General features: G+C 38.8%; 1 protein-coding gene across 1 annotated transcript; it reads left to right on the forward strand.

Annotated features, from left to right (window-relative positions):
- The first annotated feature begins 3,687 nt into the window (after positions 1–3,687).
- LOC103469736 (envoplakin-like) lies at positions 3,688–27,405 on the forward strand. Its single transcript, XM_017306595.2, has 22 exons — positions 3,688–3,854; positions 9,366–9,465; positions 10,598–10,752; positions 10,926–11,049; positions 11,601–11,732; positions 12,682–12,723; positions 13,259–13,420; positions 13,739–13,846; positions 15,576–15,671; positions 15,796–15,906; positions 16,457–16,603; positions 16,747–16,901; positions 16,991–17,088; positions 17,372–17,544; positions 18,504–18,679; positions 18,796–18,934; positions 19,999–20,192; positions 20,441–20,591; positions 21,908–21,991; positions 22,496–22,603; positions 22,684–22,776; positions 22,919–27,405. Exons 1-22 carry the CDS (start codon positions 3,796–3,798, stop codon positions 26,279–26,281), a joined length of 5,970 nt encoding a protein of 1,989 aa, XP_017162084.2. The 5' UTR covers positions 3,688–3,795; the 3' UTR covers positions 26,282–27,405.
- The last annotated feature ends 313 nt before the right edge of the window (positions 27,406–27,718 follow it).

Here is a 27,718-nt window from a genome sequence, read left to right on the forward strand (position 1 = left end):
AGTGCAAATGCTTTCCGACTCATGCAAGATGAAAACCTCTGTACCTTTTATCATTGTCAAGCCCTTGATGTCAGTATAGCATAAAAGCAATGCTGATTTCAGTGATTTATGATGGTATAGTGAAGGTTAGGTGACCTTCACTATATTGTTCCACTGGACGTTGTTGTTATGGGATATGGCTAAATGACATTCAAAGCTTGATCGTGAGTCCAAACTATTTGTGTCTTTATAGCAAACTGCTGCTCACACTCTACGTTCATTGGCAATGCTTTCTGAGAACAACCGATTTGAAGGGTCACAATGTCACTGTTGATTGATTGTTAGGGGACTTGCTCTAGATTCTCAGTCCCCCATGACTGTTCTCACACAGACAGAAATGAAAACATTTTGGACAATGAAGAAGAGTGATTTGAGACAGGAGTGAAAGACCAGCTTGGGATTAAGGTCTTGGGATATCTTAGAATAGTCTCACTCATTGGACTTATGTCACCAATCCAACATGTGATTGGTGGAAGAAACTTGATGTATATGGACACTTCCTAAAGAGAACCACTAGTCACTTCCATTGCTTTATTTTATTTATCACAAAATTTCACATCAAAAGCCATTGATCCTGTCATTTGCAATTTTCACTTAATCGTGTAGACTCACAATAAAGCTTGGAATCTGTTCTGAAAGTCATTGTATGAAAGACACTTTCAACTTTCCATCTCAGGGCCAATCAAGAAAAGTATAGTAAATAGAACTATCCACACACTAAGGATGAAGATGTAGTCACAAACATATTGCACTTTTATCTGTGAAAGGTGCTGTATAAATACATACAGCTTACGTAATATAATTACATAATTGTAGGCAGTGAGAAAACCCAGGAAATGACTTTCAAATCAGGCATTAAATCAAACAAGCAAAAAAAAAAAAAAAACATTAAAATGGACAAAATAATTACTGAACAGTACAACAGCTGTAGAGGCTGGACTGCTGTTGCCCTTAGAGCTAAACAACAGCACAGCTAAATTCATAAAGACAATGATCAAGTTACAGAATCATGTTATGTAACTCCAGTTTATATTTCCAGTCCATGAAGAAGCTACTTTGCTCCATGATGGAACTCCGAAGAAGCACAATGTTTGTACCAGCAACACAGTTAAGCATAGGGGCAAATATCACCATACCAGGTTGAAAAGAAAAAACGGATAGGGAGTGGTGGTAGAGGGAAACTTCTGGATGTTTTTTCGTTAAACTACCACTTGTTTTTAGCATTTCCGAGAATCCAGCAGCATCCATGTTGTTAGGAAAAAAATGCAAGCAATGACAGTTGCTTAAACATCCTTCTAAATATAGCCTTCACTGTTTAATTTGAGGAACCAGCAGAGAATAAGGATGAATTACATTTTTGGAGTGCGACATTTCTGACCAGTACTGACAAAATATTTTATAACGAAAAACAGCGCCAGTGACTAAATAGGACAGCAGACTACAAATCTTAGGATAATTTAACAAGGATGAAGATTAATGTTCATACTTTAAGTGTCAGTTGGGTATGTCTTCCAAGGTTTCCCCCAGAGAACTTGCTAAGCCCGGTGGTTGGGTGCTAGGGCAGTCATTCATCCAGCGGCCCGTCGTGTTTTTGTCTTCGTGTTTAAGTCTTTGAATAAATTAACTTGGTGTACCTCCATGGCCTTAAGGGCAGTCCATCATCACCTCTACTTTTGTCCATCAACTGGACAAAAGTTTTGAGAATGACTCAAATGTTAATTTTTACAAAGTGTACTGCTTCAGTTTTTATAATGGCAATTTGCATATACTCCAGAATGTTATAAAGAGTGATCAGCTTAACAGCAATTAATTGCAAAGTCAATATTTACCTAGAAAATGAAGTTTATCCCCCAAAACACATTTCAACTTCATTGCAGCCCTGCCTTAAAAGGACCAGCTAACATCGTTTCAGTGATTGCTCCATTAACACAGGTGTGGGTGTGGATGAGGACAGGGCTGGAAATCAATCTGTCATGATTAAGTAAGAATGACACCACTGGACACTTTAAAAAGAGGCTGGTGCTTGGCATCATTGTTTCTCTTCTGTGAACCATGGTTATCTCTAAAGAAACATGTGCAGTCATCACTGCACTGCACAAAAATGGCCTAACAGGGAAGAGTATCGCAGCTAGAAAGATTTCACCTCAGTCAACAATCTATCGCGTCATCAAGAACTTCAAGGAGAGAGGTTCCATTGTTGCCAAAAAGGCTCCAGGGCGCCCAAGAAAGACCAGCAAGCGCCAGGACCGTCTCTTAAAAGTGTTTCAGCTGCGGGATCGGGCTACCAGCAGTGCAGAGCTTGCTCAGGAATGGCAGCAGACAGGTGTGAGTGCATCTGCACGCAGTGTGAGGCGGAGACTCTTGGAGCAAGGCCTGGTCTCAAGGAGGGCAGCAAAGAAGCCACTTCTCTCCAGGAAAAACATCAGGGACAGACTGATATTCTGCAAAAGGTACAGGGAGTGGACTGCTGAGGACTGAGGTAAAGTCATTTTCTCTGATGAATCCCCTTTCCGATTATTTGGGACATCTGGAAAACAGCTTGTTGGGAGAAGACAAGGTGAGAGCTACCACCAGTCTTGTCTCATGCCAACTGTAAAGCATCCTGAAAGCATTCATATGTGGGGCTGCTTCTCAGCCAAGGGAGTCGGCTGAGAAAAACACAGCCTTCATGGCTGTGTTTTTAGTCTTGCCTAAAAACACAGCCATGAATAAAGAATGGTACCAGAATGTCCTCCGAGAGCAACTTCTCCCAACCGTCCAAGAGCAGTTTGGTGATGAACAATGCCTTTTCCAGCATGATGGATCACCTTGCCATAAAGCAAAGGTGATAACTAACTGGTTCAGGGAACAAAACATAGAGATTTTGGGTCCATGGCCTGGAAACTCCCCAGATCTTAATCCCATTGAAAACTTGTGGTCAATCATCAAGAGGCGGGTGGACAAACAAAAACCTAGGAATTCTGACAAAATGCAAGCATTGATTGTGCAAGAATGGACTGCTATCAGTCAGGATTTGGTCCAGAAGTTGATTGAGAGCATGCCAGGGAGAATTGTAGAGGTCCTGAAGAAGAGGGGTCAACACTGCAAATATTGACTTGCTGCATTAACTCATTCTAACTGTCAATAAAAGCTTTTGTTACACATAATATGATTGCAATTGTATTTCTGTATGTGATGAAAACATCTGACATACACACATGAAAACCAGAGGGCAGCAGATCATGTGAAAATATAATATTTGTGTCATTCTCAAAACTTTTGGCCATTACTGTAGAGCTGCATAGGCATTTACAAAAAAGTTGTAGTTTGCTTTTAAAGATGGTTTCTTTTTTAAAGTAATTTCAGTGAAGGCCAATGATAGGAAATATATCACAAAATAACACTTTATTGCCATAGTTTTTTCCTATAAAGGGAAAGCTTGCCAAGTAGTTTGAGAAGTGCTGGTCCAAGATCAGACAGTCATGGACCCGTATGAAAAGGAAAACAAGGAGGAGGACAAACACAGGGGCAGTGTGAAGAACAGGTCAGTCTAGTCTTCTTCCACAAGGAGGATACCTGGGTGTTAACACACCTGTTACCCTGTCTGGGAGGAGTCAGCAGTGTTTAGAGTTATACTGGCTCATGTGTCAGAGTGTTTGTGTGTTTTTAAGAACAACCAAAGACAGAGAAAGAGAGGGAGACAAGGTGGAAGCTGGAGACAAAGAAGCTGTACGACTGAGAAGGTGAAGCTTTCTTAGGATCTCCACCTCCTCCGCGATGTCAAAGTCGAAGAAAACCAAGGACGGCTCGCTGAAGGGCTCAGGCAGTATCAACAAGTGAGTTTTTCCTCTGGATAATTAATACATGCAGCTCTGTATTAATTATGATATGCATGTATTCCAGTCATGCATCCCCTTCCTGTTGTTTTCCAGAATGGGAGTGTTTCATGTTTCCTGGGAGTTAAGACGGCTTCTATCCGTTTCTCCGATTACTTAAAGCTACTGGCAGAAATGTTAAAGAAAGTCAGTGACTGTGTGAAGTTAGTCTGCAGGCTTGGAGAAAGTCAGAGCCTGACATCATGTGTACCTAAGTTAGAGGATCAAGTGGCACAAATACACAAATACAAGAATATCTTTCAAGATTTATCCATCTTTTGTGGCATTGCAGAACCCCAAAGTGGTTCAAACAAAGCATGTTTTTTCCAAAATAGTTAAGCTCAACTTTACTAACATATTTCATCTGACTGTAATGTTGCCATTTTGGATTGGCTTGGCCAGGAATTAAGTCTGATAGAGAGTCTGTACAGGGACCTACCGGTGAAGGCAGGGAGGCCTTCCAACCTAAAAGATTTAAATCTTAGCCAGGCTTTCCCCCAGAGTATTATTAGCCTGACGGGCCTCCAGGCTTTACTTGTGCCCCCTAAGCATAGTTTACTTATTTTAGGGTGTTTTTTTTTAACAGTTTTCTTTTTTAAAACACTTTATTTTTAGGGTTTGGGTATTAATCTTCCAGTCTTCCAGTAACACATAACACATTTATTAACTCAAAAACAAGGCGAACCGCTGGATGACTGCCCTCAAACCCTGACCACCGAGCACAGCAAGCTTTCTGGGCAAAACCCTGCTTAGCTTAAAGAAATCTGCATCAACAGTACAAGTAGAAATAAAAATTAAAAAGCTGGTCAGCTGTTAAAAGTGATGTTTGATTGAAGTAATGTCACTAAGTTATGTTTCAATAATTATTCAGTATAAATCTTTTTTTGGAGTTGCTTTTGTAAAAATGTAAATAGAAACTAGAATTTATATACTTTTTTGTCTTTTGGGAAATATTTGCGTCATTTCCAATCAGAAACAATTAAATCTAAATCTGTAGGTATGAATAGTTATGGGCTAAGCTGCGTTTGGCATTGAAATAAAAAAGATGTCAGCTGACACACAAACACATAAAACATGTTTACAGTCAACATTGTAAGAGTGAAATCTTGAACTGCCTCAACAGGAAAGATGTAAAGTACATATACCCATGTTACAGAGTGTTTCCAATTAAATTGCCATAAAGTCAGCATCACTGTTGACCAACCACAGTGTGTCGTGTCAACAGAGAAGTCTCATGATAATCAGGACAAATACGTGTTACTGTTTGTTCTCATCTGATTTGAAAAAAAACTGCATGATTTGCTGCTATTTTATAGCTGGCTGATCTGTCACAATCCTTGTTTCCATCATTGTAGTAACTTGATATTTGGATTAATTATCAACATTGTTTTTATTGGTGTGTATCTGTGTATTTTACTACCATCCCTGTTAATATTGCTACCCACACCTTTTGTCACCTTCTCTCTTTTTTAAATGGAAACAAGTGGAGTGCAGATCTGTGTGTTGTGTGTGTGTTGCTGTTATTTGGACATCCTGTGAGTCAGTGCCTTTGCTTTCACACTCAGGAAACTCCCTTCAACATAAGCAGCTGCTCTGGTACAAAGACTTCAGCTAAGATTACTGTAAGGGTAAGCAGGTAGCAGTGAGGTGGAGTTGTTCGTTGGATCATTACCACGACCTGCTCTTATGTTACTCCATGTAGGCGCCAGTTAAGGGGAAAGCTTAAGATTTGGTGCAACTTGGCTAGCAGGCAATGAACCACCAATCAGAATTCATAAGTATTTTAAAATTGTACTGAAATATTTTATTCCCCCCCCCCTCATCCTCATGGTAGGTCAGGATGAAATGGTGGTGGTATCAGCGAACAAACTGGGGCGTCCAGGTGTGTCAATGTTTGTTTCTACTCATACCAGCTTCGCAAAAACAAACCTGAATGTTATAAATGCATTTTCCATAGGCCTCACTAGCATTACCTGTTAAATGATAGCTGGCTGATCTGTCATATGCTTGGTGTGAACGGCGGAGTTTTATCTGTTAGATCCGGTTAGGTAGAAAAGCTCAAAATATACTATTTGTTGCAAGAATCTCATAGTCCTGAGCCAACCGAGCAACAAACAGTTGATTTATACATAGGACTGTCACGATAACACATTTTGCTAGATTATAAATTGTCCTGTAATTTATTGCAATAAACAATAATATTGTTGCTATGACACCATTTTCAATTAATATAAGGGTAATGGTAAAATAATGCAAGAACACATTCTTCAATATCAATAAACTTTACATTCTAATGAACATTTAACACTGGAACTGGAAGACATTTTAAATATCCAAAACAAATAAACAGAAGCAACAAATAAAATCCATCCATCCATTTTCTTGCACCCTTTTTCCCTCAGTGGGGTCGGGAGGGGTGCTGGTGCCCATCTCCAGCTAACGTTTCGGGCGAGAGGCGGGGTACACCCTGGACAGGTCGCCAGTCTGTCGCAGGGCAACACAGAGACACACAGGACACACAACCATGCACACACACACACACTCACACCTAGGGGCAATTTGGAGAGGCCAATTAACCTGACAGTCATGTTTTTGGACTGTGGGAGGAAACCGGAGTACCCGGAGAAAACCCACGCATGCACAGGGAGAACATGCAAACTCCATGCAGAAAGACCCCAGGCCGGGAATCGAACCCAGAACCTTCTTGCTGCAAGGCAACAGCTCTACCAACTGCGCCACTGTGCAGCCTAACAAATAAAATGAATTATGAAGTCTCTGTATACAAAATTGTTCAAATTGACCAAAGCACCAGACTCTTATAATCCAGTTTTTGGTAGAAAGAAAGAGAGAAAATAGAAAGACAATAAATCAAGCAAATAAAAATTATTCAGTTTGTTTTAATTTATCATGTGATTAATTAACAGGCCTATGCATATATAGGACTGGGCTGAACTGGGACTAAAAACTGATCATGGTGGTCCATTTTTTGTGTGATATGCAATGCACATGACACACAGGGTGCATGTGCATCTTGTCTTATTTCAAATATTAAAATAAAGTGCAGAGACCTACAATAAAGAGAGTAACCAGGTAAAAAAAAAAAAAGATGATCCACTCTTTGCCACAATTCACACAACTATATATAAATGTACTCTCTCTTTATCTTCAGTTCCTTCATCATCACAGGTGGCCGTCTTACCTTCACATCTACGTGGCTCACACTTTCCTCTTTACTAATTTCTGTGATTCTAGTATCAATGTAAACTTTTACCGTAGATCTGCTGCTTAATATTTCGGTCAAATTGTGAATTCAACTTTTAAATGTCGCTTTTTTCCCCTTACTGTTACCTTGTCAATTACACCATTTTCTTTGCATTTTCCCGATTTGCCTTCCCCATAAATGTTAATCGTCTTAGCTTATGCTAGCCGCTGTTGCTACATCTTCTTCTTCGGCGGTGGGGTGACATCCAACGTTATCGCCATCTACTTGTGCCGTTATATTTTTCCTAATAAATTCTTATATATTATCCCATTTCCTTTAAAAACAATTGTTTTATTTATTTTGTCATGTTTAACTATTCACTCCACACCATATTTCCCTATTTCTTGATTAAATGTTTCTCTATTCACCTTATATTTCTCACAATAAATTATTACATGCTCTACGTTCTCCATCTCCATAACACTCTTCTTCTTCACGGTTGCGGGCTAGCACCCAACTTAAAGACACATTGTTGCCACCTACTGGACTGGTGTGTGAGGTTGTTGTTACGGCCAGGGGTGAAAATAAGGGGGTACGGCAGGGTACTGCGTACCCCTAAAAGATTTAGCGGGTGTACGCAGCACCTGCAAGAGTTGAGCGGCTGTCTGCTGTAAAAAATCAGTGGGTTCACTGTGCAGCCGTGAGTTCACCAACGAATGAGCCGTGACTGATTAGTTTTTCAAGAACAATCTAAAACAGACTTAATCAGTTAATATATATATATATAATTTTCTTTTTTTTTGTCAGTACCTCCAAGAATTTAAAACTACTTACGGCTTCATTGTCTCACAGGTGACAAGTTGCGCGCATGTCCCAATTTTTAAAAGCAGGACAGACAAACATGCTTCAACTCTTTAAGGGGATCACTGGCTAGCCTTTACAGGGAAGGTGACACCACATTGTTGGAAAGGAAGCTCCAATCAGCGAACTTTGGAAAGGGTGTTTGCTTTCACTTAGAGGATCTATTACGCTCCAAATATTTCCTCTCAGAGTTGTATTTCATGAATTTTGAAGAGCCTAATTTTGTTTATGTAATATTATTTATTGTTTAGCACAGTGTATTGAACAGGCACATGAATACCATAACATGATTTTAATTACAAATGTCTGATAATTGTTGTGTCAGTAAGTAAAACATTTCATTAAACTAAGATTAAATAAGTAGTTAACTTCTTCCTCCTCCTTTTCAAACAGAAAAGAAGTGCTAAGCTAATTATTTTGTTGTTGGTTACATGTTTTCTCTTGTCTTACTGATTACTTGCTTTCTTTTTTTAAAAAAACTATTTTGAAATAGATCAAATCTGGGTCAGATTGAGTAGAGCTGAGAAACGCTTGAAGAGGTTCAGGCTTTGGCTCGAGATGCCATCTAATTGCTCGTCCTTGGAGGTTTAGCAGTGAGACGTCCCAGTGGGGCGACCCAAAACCAGCTGAAGGGATTTTATTTCCTATTTGGGTTGGGACCACCTCTGATTCACTTTGTTTACAGTTGCTTTGGTATAAAGATCAACCAGTGGAAAAGATGATTTATTCAGCTTGCAGAAAACAGTCTTTACATTGTATCCACAAAACAACACATGTCCATTATTTCCCCTTAATTCATTTGACTTAAATATGAATAAAGTCATACATTTAGACAATTTTTCAATGTCTACTTCGGTAGAAGGACATGCAGTAGTGTTATATTTTCATTTTTCTTACACTGGAATCTGAATCATGTTTCTTTTTGATAGTTTTCTTCAAATTCAAAGGTAAAAACACCAAAATATAAATGGAGTAGAAAACCAATTAAATTAGTTTCTATTTTCAATAAAGAGTTTTGAAGTGAGGAATTTGGACAATAATGAGATTTTAAACAGATTTTTTTGGTCTAACTTGCTGACGTTTTACATACTTCTCAATTTCATGTAAATCTAAAATGCTCACACAGTAATGTGAACAAAAATAAAAATGTTTCAAGCTGTTTTGTCATTTATTTAAAAAAAAAAACTGAACGATATTTGTAAGAATAAAAGTTGACATCTTCTAACTTATTCCCAACCAAACCTGCTCTTTGTTTTTTTCCATTTACTGTTTCCTACAGACTAGAAAAGTCACAAAACAGTGTAAAAGTTATTGTTTTAGAAAACCTGGTCACTTAGAAGGATGGTTTTGAAAAGCCTGAACCAAATGTCTCATAGTTTTCATCTGGACTTGTGATTTGCTCCCTGCAGGACCCAGACAAGCAGCCTGGCTCTGCTGATCTCCAAGATGCAATCGGACGCCGACCAGGTGGAGAAAGAAATCCTGAAGTCAGAAGAGATGCTGGCTGTGGTGAGAAAAACCTCCAAATACACAGATTCATTTAGCTGGAACGGTGCTGAAAATGACATTTATCGTCACTAACTGAAACACTTTATGTAGATTAATTACACACAGATTAATGTTTTCTCCTTACAGGTAATGAAAACATAACATTTAACATGAGGATATTACATCAAACCATTCATAAACATTATATTTAAAACAGAAAAGTGGGCTTAATAAAAAATATATTTAAAGGTTTTATTCTCAAATGTACTTTTAATCTGACAAATGGGCCTCGTGGGAACGTAACGAACTTTAACATCAGCATCAGTTATTTAGCTGATTCTCTGACAAAAGGCTTTTATAAGGCATTTATAAATAAAATGTGTTGAGGAACTTTACGTTTTTTAAACGGACTTTTTCTGCTCACTGCAGAGTATTTCACTATAGTTTCTGGTGCAAATATCTAAGTACATTTGAAATAAGACAACAGTAACTATCAAGTAAGTTTTCAGCAAGAAATCTGAGCTTGTTGTAAGTCGATAATTCCTTAATATTGATTAAAATGCTGTAGTTCCACTGGCAGATTATTTCACTAAAAACACGTGAAAATGTCTTTTTATAAGTGAAATAATCTGATTGTGGAACGAGGACATTTTTAAAGGAATACTAAGGAATTATTGACTTAAAGCAAGCTCCTATTCCTTGTTGAAAAGTTACATGTAAGTTAATTTTGTCTTATTTCAAGTATGCAAAGATATTTGTACCAAATTATGTGGTAAGATTTTGTGTTTTTTTTTTTACTGTTTTTATAGTTTTCTCTAAGACTTATTTCTTTATCCCTCAACTGACCTATAAAATTAGTTTTCATTACACAGAAAAGCTTCATGTAAAATCCAAAGCTTGTGAACCATTTGTTCAGTTCATGCCAGCCACATAACTGCCATGAAGTACCGAAAAACATGTTTTAAATCCAACTATACAGCGTACATATCATCAGAGTACATGCATATGGTTTGATCCATGATCAAAACAAAACAAAAAAACATTAGAAAACTTATTTAAGCATGTTTAAAATGTAAATTATTAAGGTGATACCGGCATGAATGAAGAAAATACACATCAAACCATCTGTTTCTCTGTGTTGTGATTTTATCAGGATGCTGAAAATGAGAAGAAAGACCTTCCATTTAAACATCAAACTGAGGTATCGACCAAACTGAGCAAGGCAGAGAACCTGCTGAAGGATCTGTTTCTGGACGTCGATAAAGCCAAGAAGCTCAAACATCCTCAAGCCAAAGAGATTGAAAATGAGTGAGAAAATTGGATGAACATACTGGTGTTTAATGACAAATAACTGATTCATAGACATTTGATTTCCTCCATTTTGGGCCATTATGATCAAACTAAAGCATCCTGTCCAAAACATAAGCTTATGAATGACATAATTTAATAGATATTCTATTGTTCTTTGTGTGAATTTCCAGTATCAGGCACCTTCATGAGCGCTGGCTGAAGGACTGCACCTTCTACAGAGACATCTATGACCAGATTAACGACGTGTCGCTGATGCCCAGAATTAACTGGGGGCCCATTTTGACCCAGAAGCAAGTAAGTGTAGAGAAACATCAGAGCTCTTCACACTGGTGGCGATCTTTGAATTTAAAGCTGCAGTATGTGACTTTTACAAAAATAAGTTTTTTTCCTTTTCATATTTATTAAATCTATCATAGTATTGTGTGAAACAGTTAATCTGTGAAAAGATCGATCTCTTCCACCTCCTCTTCAAGCTGTTATTGCTGTATAGATAAAATCAGTCATTTCATTTTCAAGTTGAACCACCTTCAAGTGTTTTACAGTGTACAGGAGAGTGATTGACAGCGCTAACACCCTCCTCCTGGTTCTGATTGGTTGTTTCTGACTGAGTGACATATTTCTGCAGTTAGCGCTGGGAAAATGCAAAGGAGCTTGATTATTTTTCACAGATTATTTGTTTTATATTGTCACAACATAGAGACCAGATATGTAAAAAACATATTTTTTATTAACGTTACATATTGCAGCTTTAAAGAATCTGCCTCTGAGATACTGTGACCCTGTAGAATGTGACAATGTTTGAGCATTTTCATGAACTGGGCTGTTCTTGTGCTTTTTGCTTTCAGAAGGAGCTGAACAGAGAGGATTACGGCCCCAACATGGCCGACCTGGAGAAGCAGATTGCTGCTCACAGCATCCTGCATAAAGAGATAAAGGCTTACAGCTCCCAGCTTTGTGTCAGCTCTGCAGGCAGCAAGGTCGGCATGATTATTTCAAAACAATAGCACTTATATTGACTGGAAAATATTCAGACATATTGGACCTTTTCACATTATTGGTTCCTTATAGCCACTCATAACAGTGCTTAACTGCAGGGTGACACAAAAAGGATAAAACAATTTTTGTGTTTTTTAACAAACAAAAATCTGAGAAACTGAAGTATCTGACGTTTGATTTTGCAAAATTAAAATTGTATTGAGAATATATGCTAACAAGTCTAGAGATTCAAATGGACTTAGGTCTCTTTAATGCAGGAATATTCACTGCAAAGCTTCTGACAAACTGCAAACTTTTTATGGCTTTCTGTCAACAACAGCTCTGCCATAAAAAAAAAACAAATTTATGGAGCAGATAAATGGATTCTGGACTCTGGATCTTTTCCCTCTCCTTGCCAAGACTGTATTACCTGACCCTAATTTTAAATCTGCCTAAATTGTTTCTCCCTGATTTATGTGCCGTCCTTCACAGAAACTCTGGATTTAGACTGAGATTAAATAATAAACTGGTGGATTTCTCTCACCAAACACCAGCCTTCAAGATACAGAGAAGTTTCTGCAATATGACAAAAATGTGTAAAAGTTAAATAGTAAGAAGACATTTGCTGCGTCCCAGTCGTAGTTGAAAATGGGAAATTCTGACTTTTGAGTTAGAAATATCCAGTAGCAATTTATGAGACAGACGTCACAATTCAATATGGCTTCTCCTCATATCAGAAGTAGTAAGATGTGAAGGAAATGTGTTTATTTTACAACAAATACATCTAAAATCAATGTTTTATGCAGTAGCCGCAACTATAACTGAACAAATTGTAAGTGATCTCAGCTAATAAAAATAAAGCTTTTTCATCTTCTTCATTCACAGTAAAATCTTGGTAGAGACTATTAACGTTATGTGATACTGTCTTTTTTTTTTTTTTTTTTCCTTCAGGAGAAATATGCTGTCTTTAAGAAACAATATAATAACCTGCTGGTAAGTTGCTTTTTTTGTTATTTTAGGTTTAGGGTCAGTCTGCTTTTTAAAAGAATATTAAAAGGAGGAGTAAATTTAGCCAAAAACAAATCTCAGAAAGTTTCTAAAAAAAAAAGTCCAAACTTTGCTAGAAAAAACTCAGTGATTTCAAAAATAATTAAAAAATGTTCTAGAAAAACAGAAATTTTTGAGTTTGAAAACTCCAAAAAGTTCCAAGTTTTTTCTAGAAAATTTCTGAGATTAATGTCAAAGTTTTTTCAAGCAATTCTTTTGGACTTTTCTTGTTTTTTTCTGGAATATTTCATAGATTAATGTCAAAATTCCTGAGTTTTTTTCTACCAATTTTTTTTTGACTCTTTAAACTCAGAAATCTTGTTTGTTCTGAAATATTTCATAGATTAATCTTAAAATCTCAGAGTTTTGTTTTCTTTTTCTAACACTCTTGTCGTTGTTTTTGGAGATATTTCATGAATAAAAATGAAAATACAGCCTAACCTTTGAGATTGAATTTTGTTTTGCTGGTTTTGTCTCTGAGGACGACTCCAAGTGGCGGCGCCACTACCTGAACAGCCTCTACGACTACATGCAGGGCTGCAGCAGGCAGCTGAACTTCCTGGGAGAAGAAAAGGAGAAGATCAAGAAGCAGGACTGGAGCGATCAAATGCTGCATCCTCCTGACGTCCGCAGGCACTATGAGGTCAGAGCAAATCAAGATTTGGTTTTAATCTCTCTTAATTCTGCTGCAAAGCTGTTTTATTAAATTAAAATAATAACTTTTACCCAACTGTAGGGTGTTCATACGTTTCAACTGCAGATTCTTTGTCAAAAACATTATAAAACAGATAAATTAGGACTTCTTAAACAAAATAAAGGAAGTTCAACAGAGGGGTTTAGAGACCTTAAACTTTTAAGACAGAAGTTAGAGAATCTGTTAAGCATTAGTTAAATGAAAAATAGTTAAATTAGCATCTCGCTGTAACAATAGATATAAAATGTTTGACTTATTCCCAATCAGAACTTCAAGAACAACGGTCTTTTGTTCCATGAGAGTGAAGTGAAGAGACTCCAGGAGGAAGGAGGAAGGCTCATTGAACTGAACCATCCAGCCAGTGAAACAATACAGGTACTGAAGTCAGTCTAAGAAGGAGACCTGGCTTATGCTTCCTTGAACAAGTTAGGATATGTATATGTGCCATAAAAAAACATGTTCATTACATTTTTTCGCACAAAATCATTCTCAGATAATAACATCTCAGGCTGCTCCCTTCAGAATGAACTGTTTTAGAGCCTCTTGTCACTTTAAATTCAAATTATTCATTGCTGTCCACGCCCCCCAACTCAACGTTTACACTCATAAAAGCTGAGTTGAGTTGGAGTCATAAGAAAATGGCTGCAAAGAGACGTACAATTGTACAACAGTACATCTTTGAAGAAGAAGAAGAAGAGCCTCCTGCACAACCAACAAAAAATTAGAAGTGCTTCCTAAAAGATAAGTTAACAACAAAACACTTGTCTTTTCTAGCAGCTATTGTACAGCGGTAAAGTTAGCTTACCAAACGTGCCGGAGTTCCGTTTGGGTTGCTAGGTAACTAGGCTGAGCTCGTAACGGTGTTGGCTTTCACGTATTGACCCTTTGCAACTACGTCACTTAATCATCCGAAGCGCCATGATGGACGCCGGAAACAGCCCATACCTCCTCCGTCCTGACATGTTGATGAAGTTACCGACTTTGCCTGAATTCACACCACACCGGAGCAGCATTAAAGATGGAGAGAAGGCCAGGGATTTTTTTGTACATGCTAGGCTACATGATGGCGGGGCATTGTTTCCATGGTTACTGATGGTTAGACTGTACCTTCGCCATAATGCGATGATTGATATCTTACTTACTTATAAACTATATGAACAATAATCCTCTTAGTGTTCGCCGTTACACCGAGGACTGACAGTCATTATGATTAACGGCTGCTATCCATCGCCGCCACATCTTCACTCATTAAAAGTTAATAAAATGACAAGTTTGGTTTTCACCCTTGTCTATTTGTGCAGCCGACCGCGCAGCACCCTTTAACCATTTTTTTTTTTTACTGCGAAATCAACTAAATAAAAGCAATATTAGGCCACCAGAGGTGCATTTCTTGACAGGTTTATAGGAGCGCCATCCATCCATCCATCCATCCATCCATCCATCCATTTTCTTACACCCTTGTCCCTCAGTGGGGTCAGGAGGGTTGCTGGTGCCCATCTCCAGCTAACGTTCCGGGCGAGAGGCGGGGTCACCCTGGACAGGTCGCCAGTCTGTCGCAGGGCAACACAGAGACAAACAACCATGCACACACACCTAGGGGTAATTTAGACAAACCAGTTAACCTGACAGTCATGTTTTTGGACTGTGGGAGGAAACCGGAGTACCCGGAGAAAACCCACCCATGCACAGGGAGAACATGCAAACTCCATGCAGAAAGACCGGGGCCGGGAATCGAACCCAGAACCTTCTTGTTGCAAGGCAACAGCTCTACCAACTGCCACTGTGCAGCCCATATATATATATATAGGAGCGCATTGGTTGTTATTGACATCCATCATGGCGGAGTGAGCGCAGTTTCGAAGAGAGTGATGTCACGTGCAAAGGGTCAATAGGTTAAGGAGCAGCTGGTGACACTTTGACGTTAAAATCGGCTCATTTTCCAGCCACCAAAAAATATTAACTTATTTCCAGATTGACACCCAATTGGATGTGCAGAAATGTGCAAGAAGTAGACTTTGCTTTATATGTCCCCTTTAAAGATTTCACCTGAGTTAAACTTTAAGATTGAATGTTTATTTAATGCAGTCTGATTCTTTACTTTAAGGCCCAAATGGAGATGGTGAGAACCGAATGGCAGAAGTTCCTGAATCTCTGCATTTGTCAGGAAACACATCTGGAAAACGTGGATGAATTCAAAAAGGTACGATGGTAAAAGTATGTAACAGGAGGATATGCTATTGCATGGACAATGTTTTTAGCGGTCCAACGTGTTTTTAGCTTCTCTCAAACCACAACATGAACATGTTTGTACCATTTTTTTCCAGTTTCAAATGGACACTGAGGAGCTGTCAGAGACACTGACTGAACTCAGCACCACTTTGGCCCCAGAGTCTGTCAGTCAGAAGAGCAACTCAAAGACACTCCTGCAGATGCAGGTAAGATGAAAACAAGAAGGCAAAGCGGGAGGAAAAACTGAGAAAAAATCTAGTTTATTCAACTCTTGGAGGTTTGCAAAATTGATAAAAAGTTAACACAACTTACTACTGTAAGTTTATTTTTTACAAACTCACATTTAGGTTCAAAATATAAAACTGGCTACTTTTATTTGACCTAAAGAGTAGAAGATAGTAGACACAACTAAATACGGCTCAAACATTTTACAGTGAAGGAAATACAGAAAACAAGGTGATTGGTCAGATTTGCAGAAAAGTTGTGATCACTGGTGAAAATTGCGAGTCAGTGCAAAATTTGTGAGCAATCAGTGAATCACGACTTTCTGGAGGGACTGGTTTGGTACATTGTTGTAAAAGGCTATGATTTTTGTACGGCTCACTAGGAGGCAATAGGTTGTGGTGAAATTAGGGGGAATCACAGACAAAATAACACAAGTCAAAATGAAAATACAATGAAAAGAAACGTATAAAAGCAAGAAATGGGCGCTCAGCTGACGAAAATCAATAGACAACTGGCTTTACTTCTCTGTAGGGAGAGGAGAAGACGGTGCAGAACTGTGAGCAGCTGCTGACCGACCTGAGGAGACGAAGTTCAACCATCTCCCCTCTGAAGCTGCGTCGCGTTTCCTCCAACACTCCCGTCTCAGTGAAGTCGCTGTGTGACTGGGAGACTGACCAGGTCCAAAATGCATTTTTATTGAATCTTCTTTAAGCAAAACTCACAAGACTGAGTTTTTAGATTCTTTCTGTAATCATTAAGTCTGATTTATTGTTTTCAGATCTCTTTAAAACGATAATTTGACTTCATTTTTCCACCATTAGGCTTCTCTGTCCAGAGGGGAAACGTTCACCCTGAAATCCCTCTCTGACAACGAGAACTGGGACGTAATCTCAGCTGATGGAGAAACCGAAACTTTCCCAGGAGTTTGCTTCCTGATCTCACCTCCTGACCCAGACGCCATTGATAAAGTTGACTCGTAAGTAATGGAAAGCTGCATTGGAAATGGAAAGTATTGCTATTAAAACGTGTATTATACTCATATACTCGTTGTGTTTGTATTTTCAGTTTGGAGAGTGAGCTGGCAGAAATCAAGAAAAAGAGAGCAGCTCTGGCAGCGTCCCTGAAGAACCCCAGATCAGATGTCTGTGACGCTCAGCAGTCAGGTGTTTGTCTTTCACTTCTTTAGCATCATGATGTTTAATCTGTGAGCAGATTAAAACGCCTCAGAGATCAAGAAGAGTTTGTTTGTATGGAACAGTTCAGCAACAAAGTTCTTTACACCATTAAAAACATAATAGTTATGTTAAATGAGAGGAGCCCCAGGATTGAACCTTGAGGAACCTCATATGGGATTTCTACCCATTCTGCTGAGAAACTGACACAAAGACGTCCCTTTATTTTTAGGTCAGATTAATCATAAGATAATTTTACTGTTTCTTCACTCAGTTCCAGTTTCTTCAGCTCCTCCAGACCCCAAACTGGCAGCTGTGGCTCAGCAGCTGGACCAGCTGGACTCCGGCCTGGCCGACACGGAGCAGGGCCTGCTTAGCCGCCTGCGAACCCCGGTGAGCCGCACCGACCCGACCGGAGATCTGGCCAAGAAGCTGAGAGAGCAGGAGGTGAGTCGACACAAACACCGATGGTTTCAGTGAGAAGAAATTCTCAGTAGGGATCTGATTATATTTAAATTTAGTTCCTGGGGAGAAAAAAAATGTAGCTTTATTTTCATAGAGTTCATTTTATTGCATGTTGATACGGATTGTGACACTTCGAGGTATACTAAGTAAATTGAAATATCTTTAAAAGTTCATTGATTTTGAGTAATTAAATTTTTAATATTTAGACTTTAACTATACAGAAGGATGTATTTCATCTGTTTATTTTAAATAGATATTAAACCAATTAAAAAAGAAGACCTTTCTTTATGAAGAAATGTTATATTATTAAATTTAAAGCAGACAGTCACCGACTCACTTCACAAGAAGAAGAAGCCATTAAATTGCATTGCTGCACACTGCAAAATCACAAAATTTTACAAAGCATTTTTGTCTAGTTTTTGGGGAAAATACACTTAAAACACAAAACCGACTTATAGGTAACTTTTCAGCAAGTTATATGAGCTTGTTTTAAGTCAACAATTTATTCATATCGATTTTTAAAAAGTACTACTTCCTTTGTTATTATTTTACACAACATTTTTCCCTTGCCATAATTGCAATAATTTGCCAGTAGAACTAGTACTTTTTAAAATCAGTATGAAAAATTTATTGACAAGCTTGCTGAAAAGATATCGGAGCTTGTTACTTGCTAACTTTGTTAGCCAGTAACTTTGCTACTGGCTAACAAAGTTACTTGTTAGCCAGATTTGTCTTATTTCAATTTTACTAAGGTATTTGCACTAGAAAATAGACAAAATACTTGATATAATTTTGTGTTTTTGAAGTTCAGTGTTGCATTCAAACATGTTCATGGAAAGATGAGTGGAAGGAAAAAGTGCGCACAAGCACCAGGCATAACTTCAGAGGATTGTGAATTGTGAAGATTGTGAAGTCTTCTAAATCATATTTGTTTTATTCAGCGAGCTGCCGAGGCGCTGAAGGCTCTGGAGCAGCAGATTCAGACCACAGAGGCCGACCTGCAGCCTTTCCTCCCTGCTGAGTCCAGCAGCATCATATCTGGTCTGCCGCTCAGACTGAGTGCTGCTAGCAGCAAGCATGATAGCTTAGCCGCTTTGGGGGATCTCTACAGTGAAAAGTAAGTTTGCACTATTATTATTATTATTATTATTATTATTATTATTAGCAGTAGTAGTATTTATAAAATTTAGGCTCTTTAGATCACAGTTTGCTGTTTTTATCCGTTTCTCTCAGAGCGAATGCGTCTCTCAGCCTGGAGAGTCAAATTCAGAAGGTGGACGATCTTGTTTATGGGCTTGAGAGAAACCTCAGTGAAGACGGTCAAATTCCTGACATACCAAATGCAATTCAAACTCACACTGAAGACATTCAGGTGAGGATATCTACAACAGACGGGCACAAACATTCTTCATGACTTACACTATGTTGGATCATTATTAGCTTCTGCACAAACTGTAATGACATCCTGCTTTTAAGACAAAGGCTTTAACGGGGAAACCTTTGCAGTTACAACAGTTTCTTCTAATAAGACTTTCCATCAGTTTTTGGAGTCTTCATGTCTGAGTTGTTGCCGTTTCCTCCTATTTTCACTTTAGATGCCGTTAACAGTTAAATGTGGAATATTTAGGCTGGACTTTTTTGCACAGATGACATCCTCTCAAAGTTCGAGTTCACTTAGCTCCTGAGAGAGATCCATTCTTTTACAAATGTTTGTAGAAGCAGTCTGCATGACTTGACGTTTAAATGGGATGTATTGTGAAAAATATTCATATTTTCATATTTTATTGCACTTTCATTTTGGTCTCAGTTGCTTCTAAAAACAGCCCAAACGCTTAAAAAAAGTGTAGTTTTGGTGCTTTTTATTGCCCAAAAACTGGCTGTTTTTGGGGAATAAGTTAATGAATCATTTCAAAAACCTCCTAATTGTTGAGTCATATGATAATATCCGTTTACCCCAGCCCCAACCCCAGCAGAGTTCCAGCACATTTAGTTCTACCACTATGTGCTGTACAATGGCTGCTGGAAAACACAAGTGTTTTGTTGATGACTTGCCATCCAGAAACCACTTGCCCCATTCTTGTTGGTTGTGCAGGAGGCTCCACTTCTGCTTTTCAAAGATGTACAATTGCATAACTGTGCATCTGTTTGCAGCCATTTTCACGTTTGAGTGTAAACGTTGAATTGGATTTAAAGTGACAAGACGCCCTAAAACACCTCAGAACTGAACAGACTAAAGTCTCACCGTTTAAAAACCATCTTGTGCAAAAAATTAACATATTTCGTCTAGCCCATAGAAACATCCCAACCTGTTAAATAAAGTATGATAGGTCACCTTTAATTACCTACAGCTGTGGCCAGTAGAATAGTTGGGACAACTCAAAACTTTTGGCAGTACAGTGTATATTTTATTTTGGGCATCCCCTTTGTTGTGTTTAGCGCCAGCAGCAATCAGTAGCAGGGATCCAGGATGACATGACGAAACTGAATCAGGATTTGGAGGCGACTGAGAGGTTGTGCAGCTCCCTGCAGAAAGACCACCAGGAGTACTGCCCTGACATTCAGCGCCAGAGCAACAACGTCAAACAGCTGCAGAGTCGCTACACAAATGTCGCCAACCAGCTGAAGGAAAGGTGAGACAAACCAAGGGTTTTCAGTTCAGTTAATTTAGCTGTACTGGGATTTGTTTAACCCCAGTATGGCGTCAAGTTTGATAGTAACGAAAAGTGAAAGAACATTTCATAAATTCTGTGTTTACTTTTAAGTATTGCTAAATGTCTTTTAAGGAAAAGCAAAACTTAATGCTCTTAAGAAGAAATATATTTGATAACAGCAAAGACGTGGAGAAAATAAATTAATTTTTTTTCCTGACATCCTTTAGAGAAAACCTTTTGCAAGAGGCTTTGTCAGCGTACCAGGAGTTCCAGAACCTGTGCAAATATCTCAACTCTTTCTTGGACAGCCTGCCAACTAATCAGATAAATATCAATGATGGGCTGTCGCAGGTGACTGCTAAGCAGATCTCCCAACAGGTATGAAAGTCCTTAGCGCCGTACACATCTGAAAAGCATTCACAGTGCTTCACTTTTTACACCTTACTGCTAATTTAATCTCTTTCCTCAAAATTCTACATGCAAATGCCTCAATGTGGAAAAAATGTTTTTGAGATTTTTCCACATTTATTAAAAGCACAAAACCAAGAAATTACATTTACATAAGTGTTCGCATCCTTGCTTAATACTTTGCTGAGGCACCTTAGGCAGCTTTTACAGCCTCAAATATCTGTATCAGATATCAGAGTTCTAGCATCGACCAACAAAAACAAACATAAATGTACTTAATTACAAATTTATTTGACAACTCTGCACCATTACATCACACTTAAAGCTTCACAAGCTTGGTCAAACATGTAAAAACAACAAAACTTGAATTTGTTCAGCACAGTTAGGGGAATTGCAACATAAATCTGGGACAAACTCCTAGAAAACTGCAAAACAGCTGAAACACTGAGTTCCTTTAAGCCATAACTAAAAACCCAACTGTTGCTTTTGAGCCTTAATAAATTAAACGTTGCATAATTTTGGTGATGGCTCATCATGTTTGTTCACTTGTTCACAGTATGGTGTTTAGTTTTAAACTTTGTAGTTTTGTATTTTTATCATATAAAAGCACCTGGAACCACCAACAGCCAATCTAAAATAAATAAATAAACTGAATCTGACAACAACAAACAATACCTTAGTCAAACATGTAAAAAATAAACTGCAGCAAATCTTTCAAATGGCTCAGAAGGTGAAATTAGAAATCCTAAATATAAAGTAAAATAAATAATAAAGCGTCATGTAGCTCAGAGCACAAAGCATAGAGTTAGACTGAATAGATCTACCCATGTGAATCAATCACATTGTCACCAATACCAGACCTATAATGTTTTTCAACAGTGGGACTGATGCAGACATTAATATTGGATTGGTGCATCTAGTTTCCTCTAAATATGACGCCTTTCATTCACAAAGAGTTCAGTCTCTGTCTCGTCAGACCAGAGTATCTTGTTTCTCCTGGTCTTGAGTTTTGAGCCTCATTGCAAAGTCTGTGAATATTTATTTAAATGTGATTTATAGGCTTTGTATTTTAATAAAGTTGCAAAACACTCAAACTTTCACAATGTCATAATTGGGTATTTGTGTGTAGAATCTTCAGAAAATAAATTAATTTAGTACAATTTGGAAAAAGTGAAGCACTGTGACTACTTTCTGGATGCACTACACATAAAGAAATCATATCTGTGCCTCATTTAATTGAGTTAAATAGTATTTAAAGGATTAATGCAACCTTTCTCAACTCACAGAGAGTGATGAAGGATCTAAAGCAGAAGGAGGACGACATGGACTTAGTGGTTGACCTCTCTCAAGATCTGCAGTGCATACTCAGCGTAAGAACAAAACAGAAGCAGAGCTGCAAACGTTTCACAATTTGCATTTTACAGAGTTGCTCAGACCAGGAACATTTCCCCCTTTGGAGCTGAAGTACTTCACTAATAAGTATAAAGTATAATGTTTACTACAGCAGGTTAATTATCTGAAAACTCAGGTGTTTGTGTCACCTCACCTTGTTTATAAGTGGTTTCCCCCACACTCCATCCCAACTCAGGTACACATTTTAAAAGCATTTTAGTCAAATCCTGCATTGAAAATGAAAGTCATAACCTTTTTTTTTAGCTCTGAAACAATACAAGTCTGAAATAGGAAATACAAGAAAAAAATTTACTTTTTTCAACCCAACTTCTTCTTCTTTTCTGTTTTTTATGCTTGAAACATTTAGCTTCAGTTCAGACTAAAACGATCCATTCCTCGATCGGATGTGCCTTATTAGTTCTTTTTCATCTTTAACGTTTAAATATGAAGGAATAAAATATGTAACATTTTTATGCCTGCAGGATTATGAGACAAATGCTAATAAATACAACGGTACACTTGAAGACGTCGGGATGACTCTTCCAAAGACAACCCAAAGCCTCACATTCAGTGATGCTATTCAGAGAGAGGTAACATTCAGATTACTTTAATGCATATTTATGTTTTTTTTAAAGAGATAAGAATTTGATTACATATCTGTTCATCACAGGAAAAAAAACTGATAAACCGCTACGCAGAAGCAACAGCAGAAAACGCTCAGCGTCAGAAACAGATTGATTTGGCTAGGAATCTCATTTTTCAAGTAAGGCTTACGGTTGAAAATTTGTCAACCTTATCTTTGTTTTGCACTATTTATACTATAACTGATCAAACAAATTAAGCTACACTGCAAATCATCTGAAAAGGTGTATTTAAACCTGCTTACTATGTTTTTACTGCTGCAGAATGAAGAAAAGGTTCAGATGGTGGCACAGCAACAGGCGGAGCTTGAAAACCAGCAGAAGAGTAGCTCTGAGTTAGATGGCTTGCTTGGGGAATTAGTGGACGAGAATGAAGTGACAGCTCAAGCACAGACCAAACTAAAATCCTTCAAAAGCAGAGTTAAGAATCACCGAGGTGTGGAGCATGTGGAGGAGAACGACGCACTGCAAGTAGGTGATCTGTCTGACCTTAGGAGCAAACTGAACCCTGAAGTCCTGAAACGGAGCTCCACCCATTCAGAGTTTGAGACGGTAAACGAGAGAATCGGTGATCTGCAAGACACCACTAAATGCTCATACCCCCGAATGGTGACTAGAGAGGTGGTTGAGTTTAAAAGAGATCCTCAACTGGAAGAAGAGGTTGCCAACATGCGAAATGAGATCGTAAAGACGAGACATGAAATCCGAATGAAAGAACAAGAGCAAGCCCAAATGAAGAAAGAAATAACAAATCTCCAGCATATTAAACCACCCCTGAACGAGAGAGAGGATAAGAAGGAAGCGGGTAAAGCAGAACAAGATCTAGAGATTTTGAAAGCATTTAGAACATTTGAGACTGAAATTTCTGATGAGAAAAACAAATGCAGGATCCTCAATGATGAAATCTTCCAGACAAGAAATCAGATTAACACCCTTGAGAAGCTGATTCCCAACATCCAGTCTAAAGACATCGCTAGAAATGTGAAAAAGATTGAACAAGACCCTGAACTTATCGCAGAATTCAACAAGCTCCAAACGAGCCCGGAGGTAGAGATATCTCAAAACAGCCATTTGTCTCAAGAAGTGATGGAGCTGCAGAAGCGCTACGGAGAAGTTCAAGCCCAGAGACCAAGTTTTGAGGTGAAAGAAGTTGTAAATGAGATATACCTAATAGACCCAAATACAGAGATGGAGATTGAGCGCCTTCGCAAAGAAATACAGGACATAAATATGCAGAATACTGACCTAGAAAAGTTGATTATGCAGGTCATCACTGACATAAATGCCCTTCGTTCAGAGAAACCCAAAGTAGAATTCAAAGAGGTTACCCAAGAGGTGGTGAAAGAAGAAAGAAGCCCTGAAAACGAGCGAGAGATCCAGAGGTTAAATGATCAGGTGAACCATCTGGACAGCCAGTGCACCTCTCTTCAAGACCAGGTTAGACAGCTGCAAAAAGAAAGAGATGAATGGAAGGAAGAAAAGTCCAAGATGGAGACCCAGTTTGTCTCCAGGGACTTCATCAAATATGAGTCTGATCCACTGCTGGAGAAGGAAGCTGATCGTTTGCGCAGGAGTGTGCGGGAAGAAGCACAGCTGAGGCGAAATATTGAGGAGATGGTTTTTGACCTCAAACACAAATACCTTCTTCTGGAAAGACAGAAACCAGAACAGAAACTGATTGTCCAGGAGGTTGTACAGCTTCAGAAGGATCCAAGGCAAACACTGGAACATGACAGACTCAGTAGGAGGCTTGATGAAGCAGTAACGAGTCGCCGTCAGATGGATCTGGAGTTACAGCAACTAAGAATGAAGTTGGAAGACAAAGAGCGCATCATCAGAGAGAGTGATGAACACCAAAAAAGGATCCAAGCTGAATCTGAACTTGGAGAGATCCGACTACGCATCACACAACTACAAAATGCCCCACCTCCTGTTGAGGAGAGCATAGTAGTTGAGGAAGTGGTGAAGGTTGAAAGAGATCCAAAACTGGAAAGGATGACAAGTGGTTTACGCTCTGACATGGGCAAGGAAACCCTTAATATCCTGCGTATCCAGAGGGAAATCCGTAATGTCAAATTAAACCTTGAGATTCTGCAGAAAGAGAAGTCAGGTGAAAAGACGGTGTATAAGGAGGTTGTTCGCGTGGAGAAAGATCAGGCTGTTGAAGCTGAGAGGGATCGTCTGAGGGAGCAGGTGTCTCAGAACAGATTTGCCAGACAAGACTTGGAGGATGAAATCAGGCGTCTCAATGGCATGATTAGCGTTTTGAGGAGCACCAAATCTAACAATTCAAGAGAAGAGACATCTCTTAGTTTCAACAAAGATGCTCTAGTAAGGGAAAATGACAACCTCACCCGAGAACTCAGAACTCTTGAAGCAAAGAAACATGACACAAGTCTTTCTTTCCAGCAACAGACTCGACTGATGACTGAAAGAACACAGATGAACAGGCAGAAGAGCATTAAGATGGAGTCAGATGTCCAGCGACTGGAAAGGCAGATCTTGGACGAGAAAGATAAGATTCATGAACGAGACAGCACAATTCGTGAGATTCTGATCTACCTGCAGAAAGAGGAACAGGCAGAGACAAGAACCAAAGAAACCAATGTCTCAACCAAAATCACCATTTTGGATCCAGAAACTGGTAAAGACATGTCTCCTTATAATGCTTACCTTGGGGGCCTCATTGATCGCCAGCAGTATGTTCATCTGCAGGAGCTGGAATGTGACTGGGAAGAGGTGACCTCTAAGGGCCCCGATGGAGAAATATTTGTGCTGCTGGATCGCAAGAGTGGGAAGCAGTACTCTATCAAAGATGCTATCAAGGAAGGAAGGCTATCAGAATATGATCTGCAACAATACAAACAAGGCAAACTTCCTATCTCAGAATTTGCCCTCCTTGTTGCAGGTGACAAAACCAAGCAACCCAAATTCATGTCAGTCACCCAAACACCAAATTCATCTGTGAAAACTTTGTCCCTAGACTTCAACTTTGCTACTGAAACACAGCCAATTGCTGGAATAATGGATACATATACAGGCACCTGCTTTACAATCCGCAATGCCACCTTGCGCACACTGATCGACCCTACCACTGCCCAAAGACTGCTGGAGGCTCAAGCAGCAACAGGTGGCATCACTGACATCAGCAACAAAGAAAGATACAAAGTTTGCAAGGCGGCACAAAGAGGCCTTATTGAGGACAGCCAAGTCCAACGGCTGCTTAATGCAGAGAAAGCTTTCACTGGAGTTGAAGACCCCATGACCAAAGAGCGTTTGTCTGTGGGAGAAGCTGTTCAGAAAGGCTGGATGCCAAAAGAGTCAGCAATTCGATACATGGAGGCACAACACCTGACTGGGGGGCTGGTAGATCCTGCCACTGGTCGTAGAGTTAGCTTATTGGATGCCATTGAATCTAAAAAGATTGACCGTACAACAAAAATGGATCTACAAACTGGCGAACACTCGGTCAGAGATATCATTGACCCTATCACAAAGGAGAAGATCAACTACAAGCAAGCTCTGTATCGCTGTAGGAAAGACCCAGCATCTGGCTTACCAATGCTACCTGCCTCCTCCAAACCAAGCTATTCTCCAACATACTGCTCAAGATATTTTAATGTCTAGATTGACTTGTAGTTAACACCATAGCTATCTGATATCACTAGGAGAAGAGAGGAAGAGGGGATAGATTAATCCGGAGGTCAGGCTTTAACTGGGAAGTCTCCTGATGTTTGGCTTGTGAGGAGATTCAGTGGCTCTCCTGATTCAGTAGGTGAACAACATTGCTAATTTAGGATCCTAAAAATGTTTCAAATTTAATTTAGAGTTAATAAGTAAACTCATCTGAGGCCATAATGATTGCTGCAGGTCAAGGAATCTGCATTTATTTTGTGTGGACATGCAGTTGCTGTCAGTTTGAAAAATAGCATATTAAAGGTGTACAACTGAAGGATCCATTCCTAAAAAAGAATGAAGATAGTTACTACATAAAATACATGGCAAAATGCATTGTAAAGTTTATGTTTCTGTCAGTTTGCTGGGTGAGTCCATGAAACAAGGCAATGGAAAATGGCTAAGGCAAATGTATTCATTTTTCAAGGGACGGTGTTCATTAATCAACATTATGTAAGTGTGCCGGAGTTGACTAGAGTAAGATAATTCTCACTGATAACAAAAGCTAGTGACACTCATGTTTGTTAGAGATTATTGTCTTACAATGCATCTGCAATGTAATAGTGATGCCCCTTGGCATCTGGATTATTAACCAGTTGAATTATTAACCAGTTCATATGAGCTTGCATATAAACTTCAAGACCTCAGGAAATGGAAGTCCTGAAACTTTTGTTTGTGGATTTATTCCTGTGGTTGTGTTCGAGTGATTGGGTTACTTATAACAGGCTAAGCAGCCATGAGGATGTTGCATGTTGAGAAGCACAGTCAAACCAGAATCCGGACAAACACTGATCATTTCCATGCATAGTGAAAAGCTTAGATAATTTGTGGGAGATAATATACCAAAACATTAAACAATTGAAGGATGCCATAAATGCAGTTTGCACCTTTGCTTGGCAGGTTGGGGGTGTGTGTGTAACTGCTGCTGCTGTTGTTTAGTGCAGTTATTTTAGGTGTTATTTATGCTTCTGCTGTCAAAACCTGGTAGATTGGTTTCGACTGTGGCTTGTGTTGTTTGCTAGTTTATCTGAGCCTGCTGTTTTCTTTGAGGCCTGAAAATTAAATCGTTAACGCCAACAGCTTTGTCTTATTTAGAGGTTGTTTCTTTTTTTAGCTTAGTAATAAAATATATTATGGATCCTGCTGCTTCTACTACATATATATTAACTCAGGAGAAGATGTATATTATAAAACTGTTGGTCAAGTTGCCAAGATGATTGCTGTTGAGTTGCATTTGTTTAACTAAGAGTCATACATAGGAATATTTGTTGTTTCATCCCTTTTGGATCAAAACAAAGTGATCAGTGCTGTATAAATACTGTTTATAGTGAATATTGGTGTGTTATTGGGGAGATCGGGGCATAATATTATAGATTGATTTGACTCTGT

The sequence above is a fragment of the Poecilia reticulata genome, chromosome 1, assembly GCF_904066995.2.
Source record: "Poecilia reticulata chromosome 1, P_reticulata-male-v2, whole genome shotgun sequence".
In the NCBI taxonomy this organism is placed as follows: Eukaryota; Metazoa; Chordata; class Actinopteri; order Cyprinodontiformes; family Poeciliidae; genus Poecilia; species Poecilia reticulata.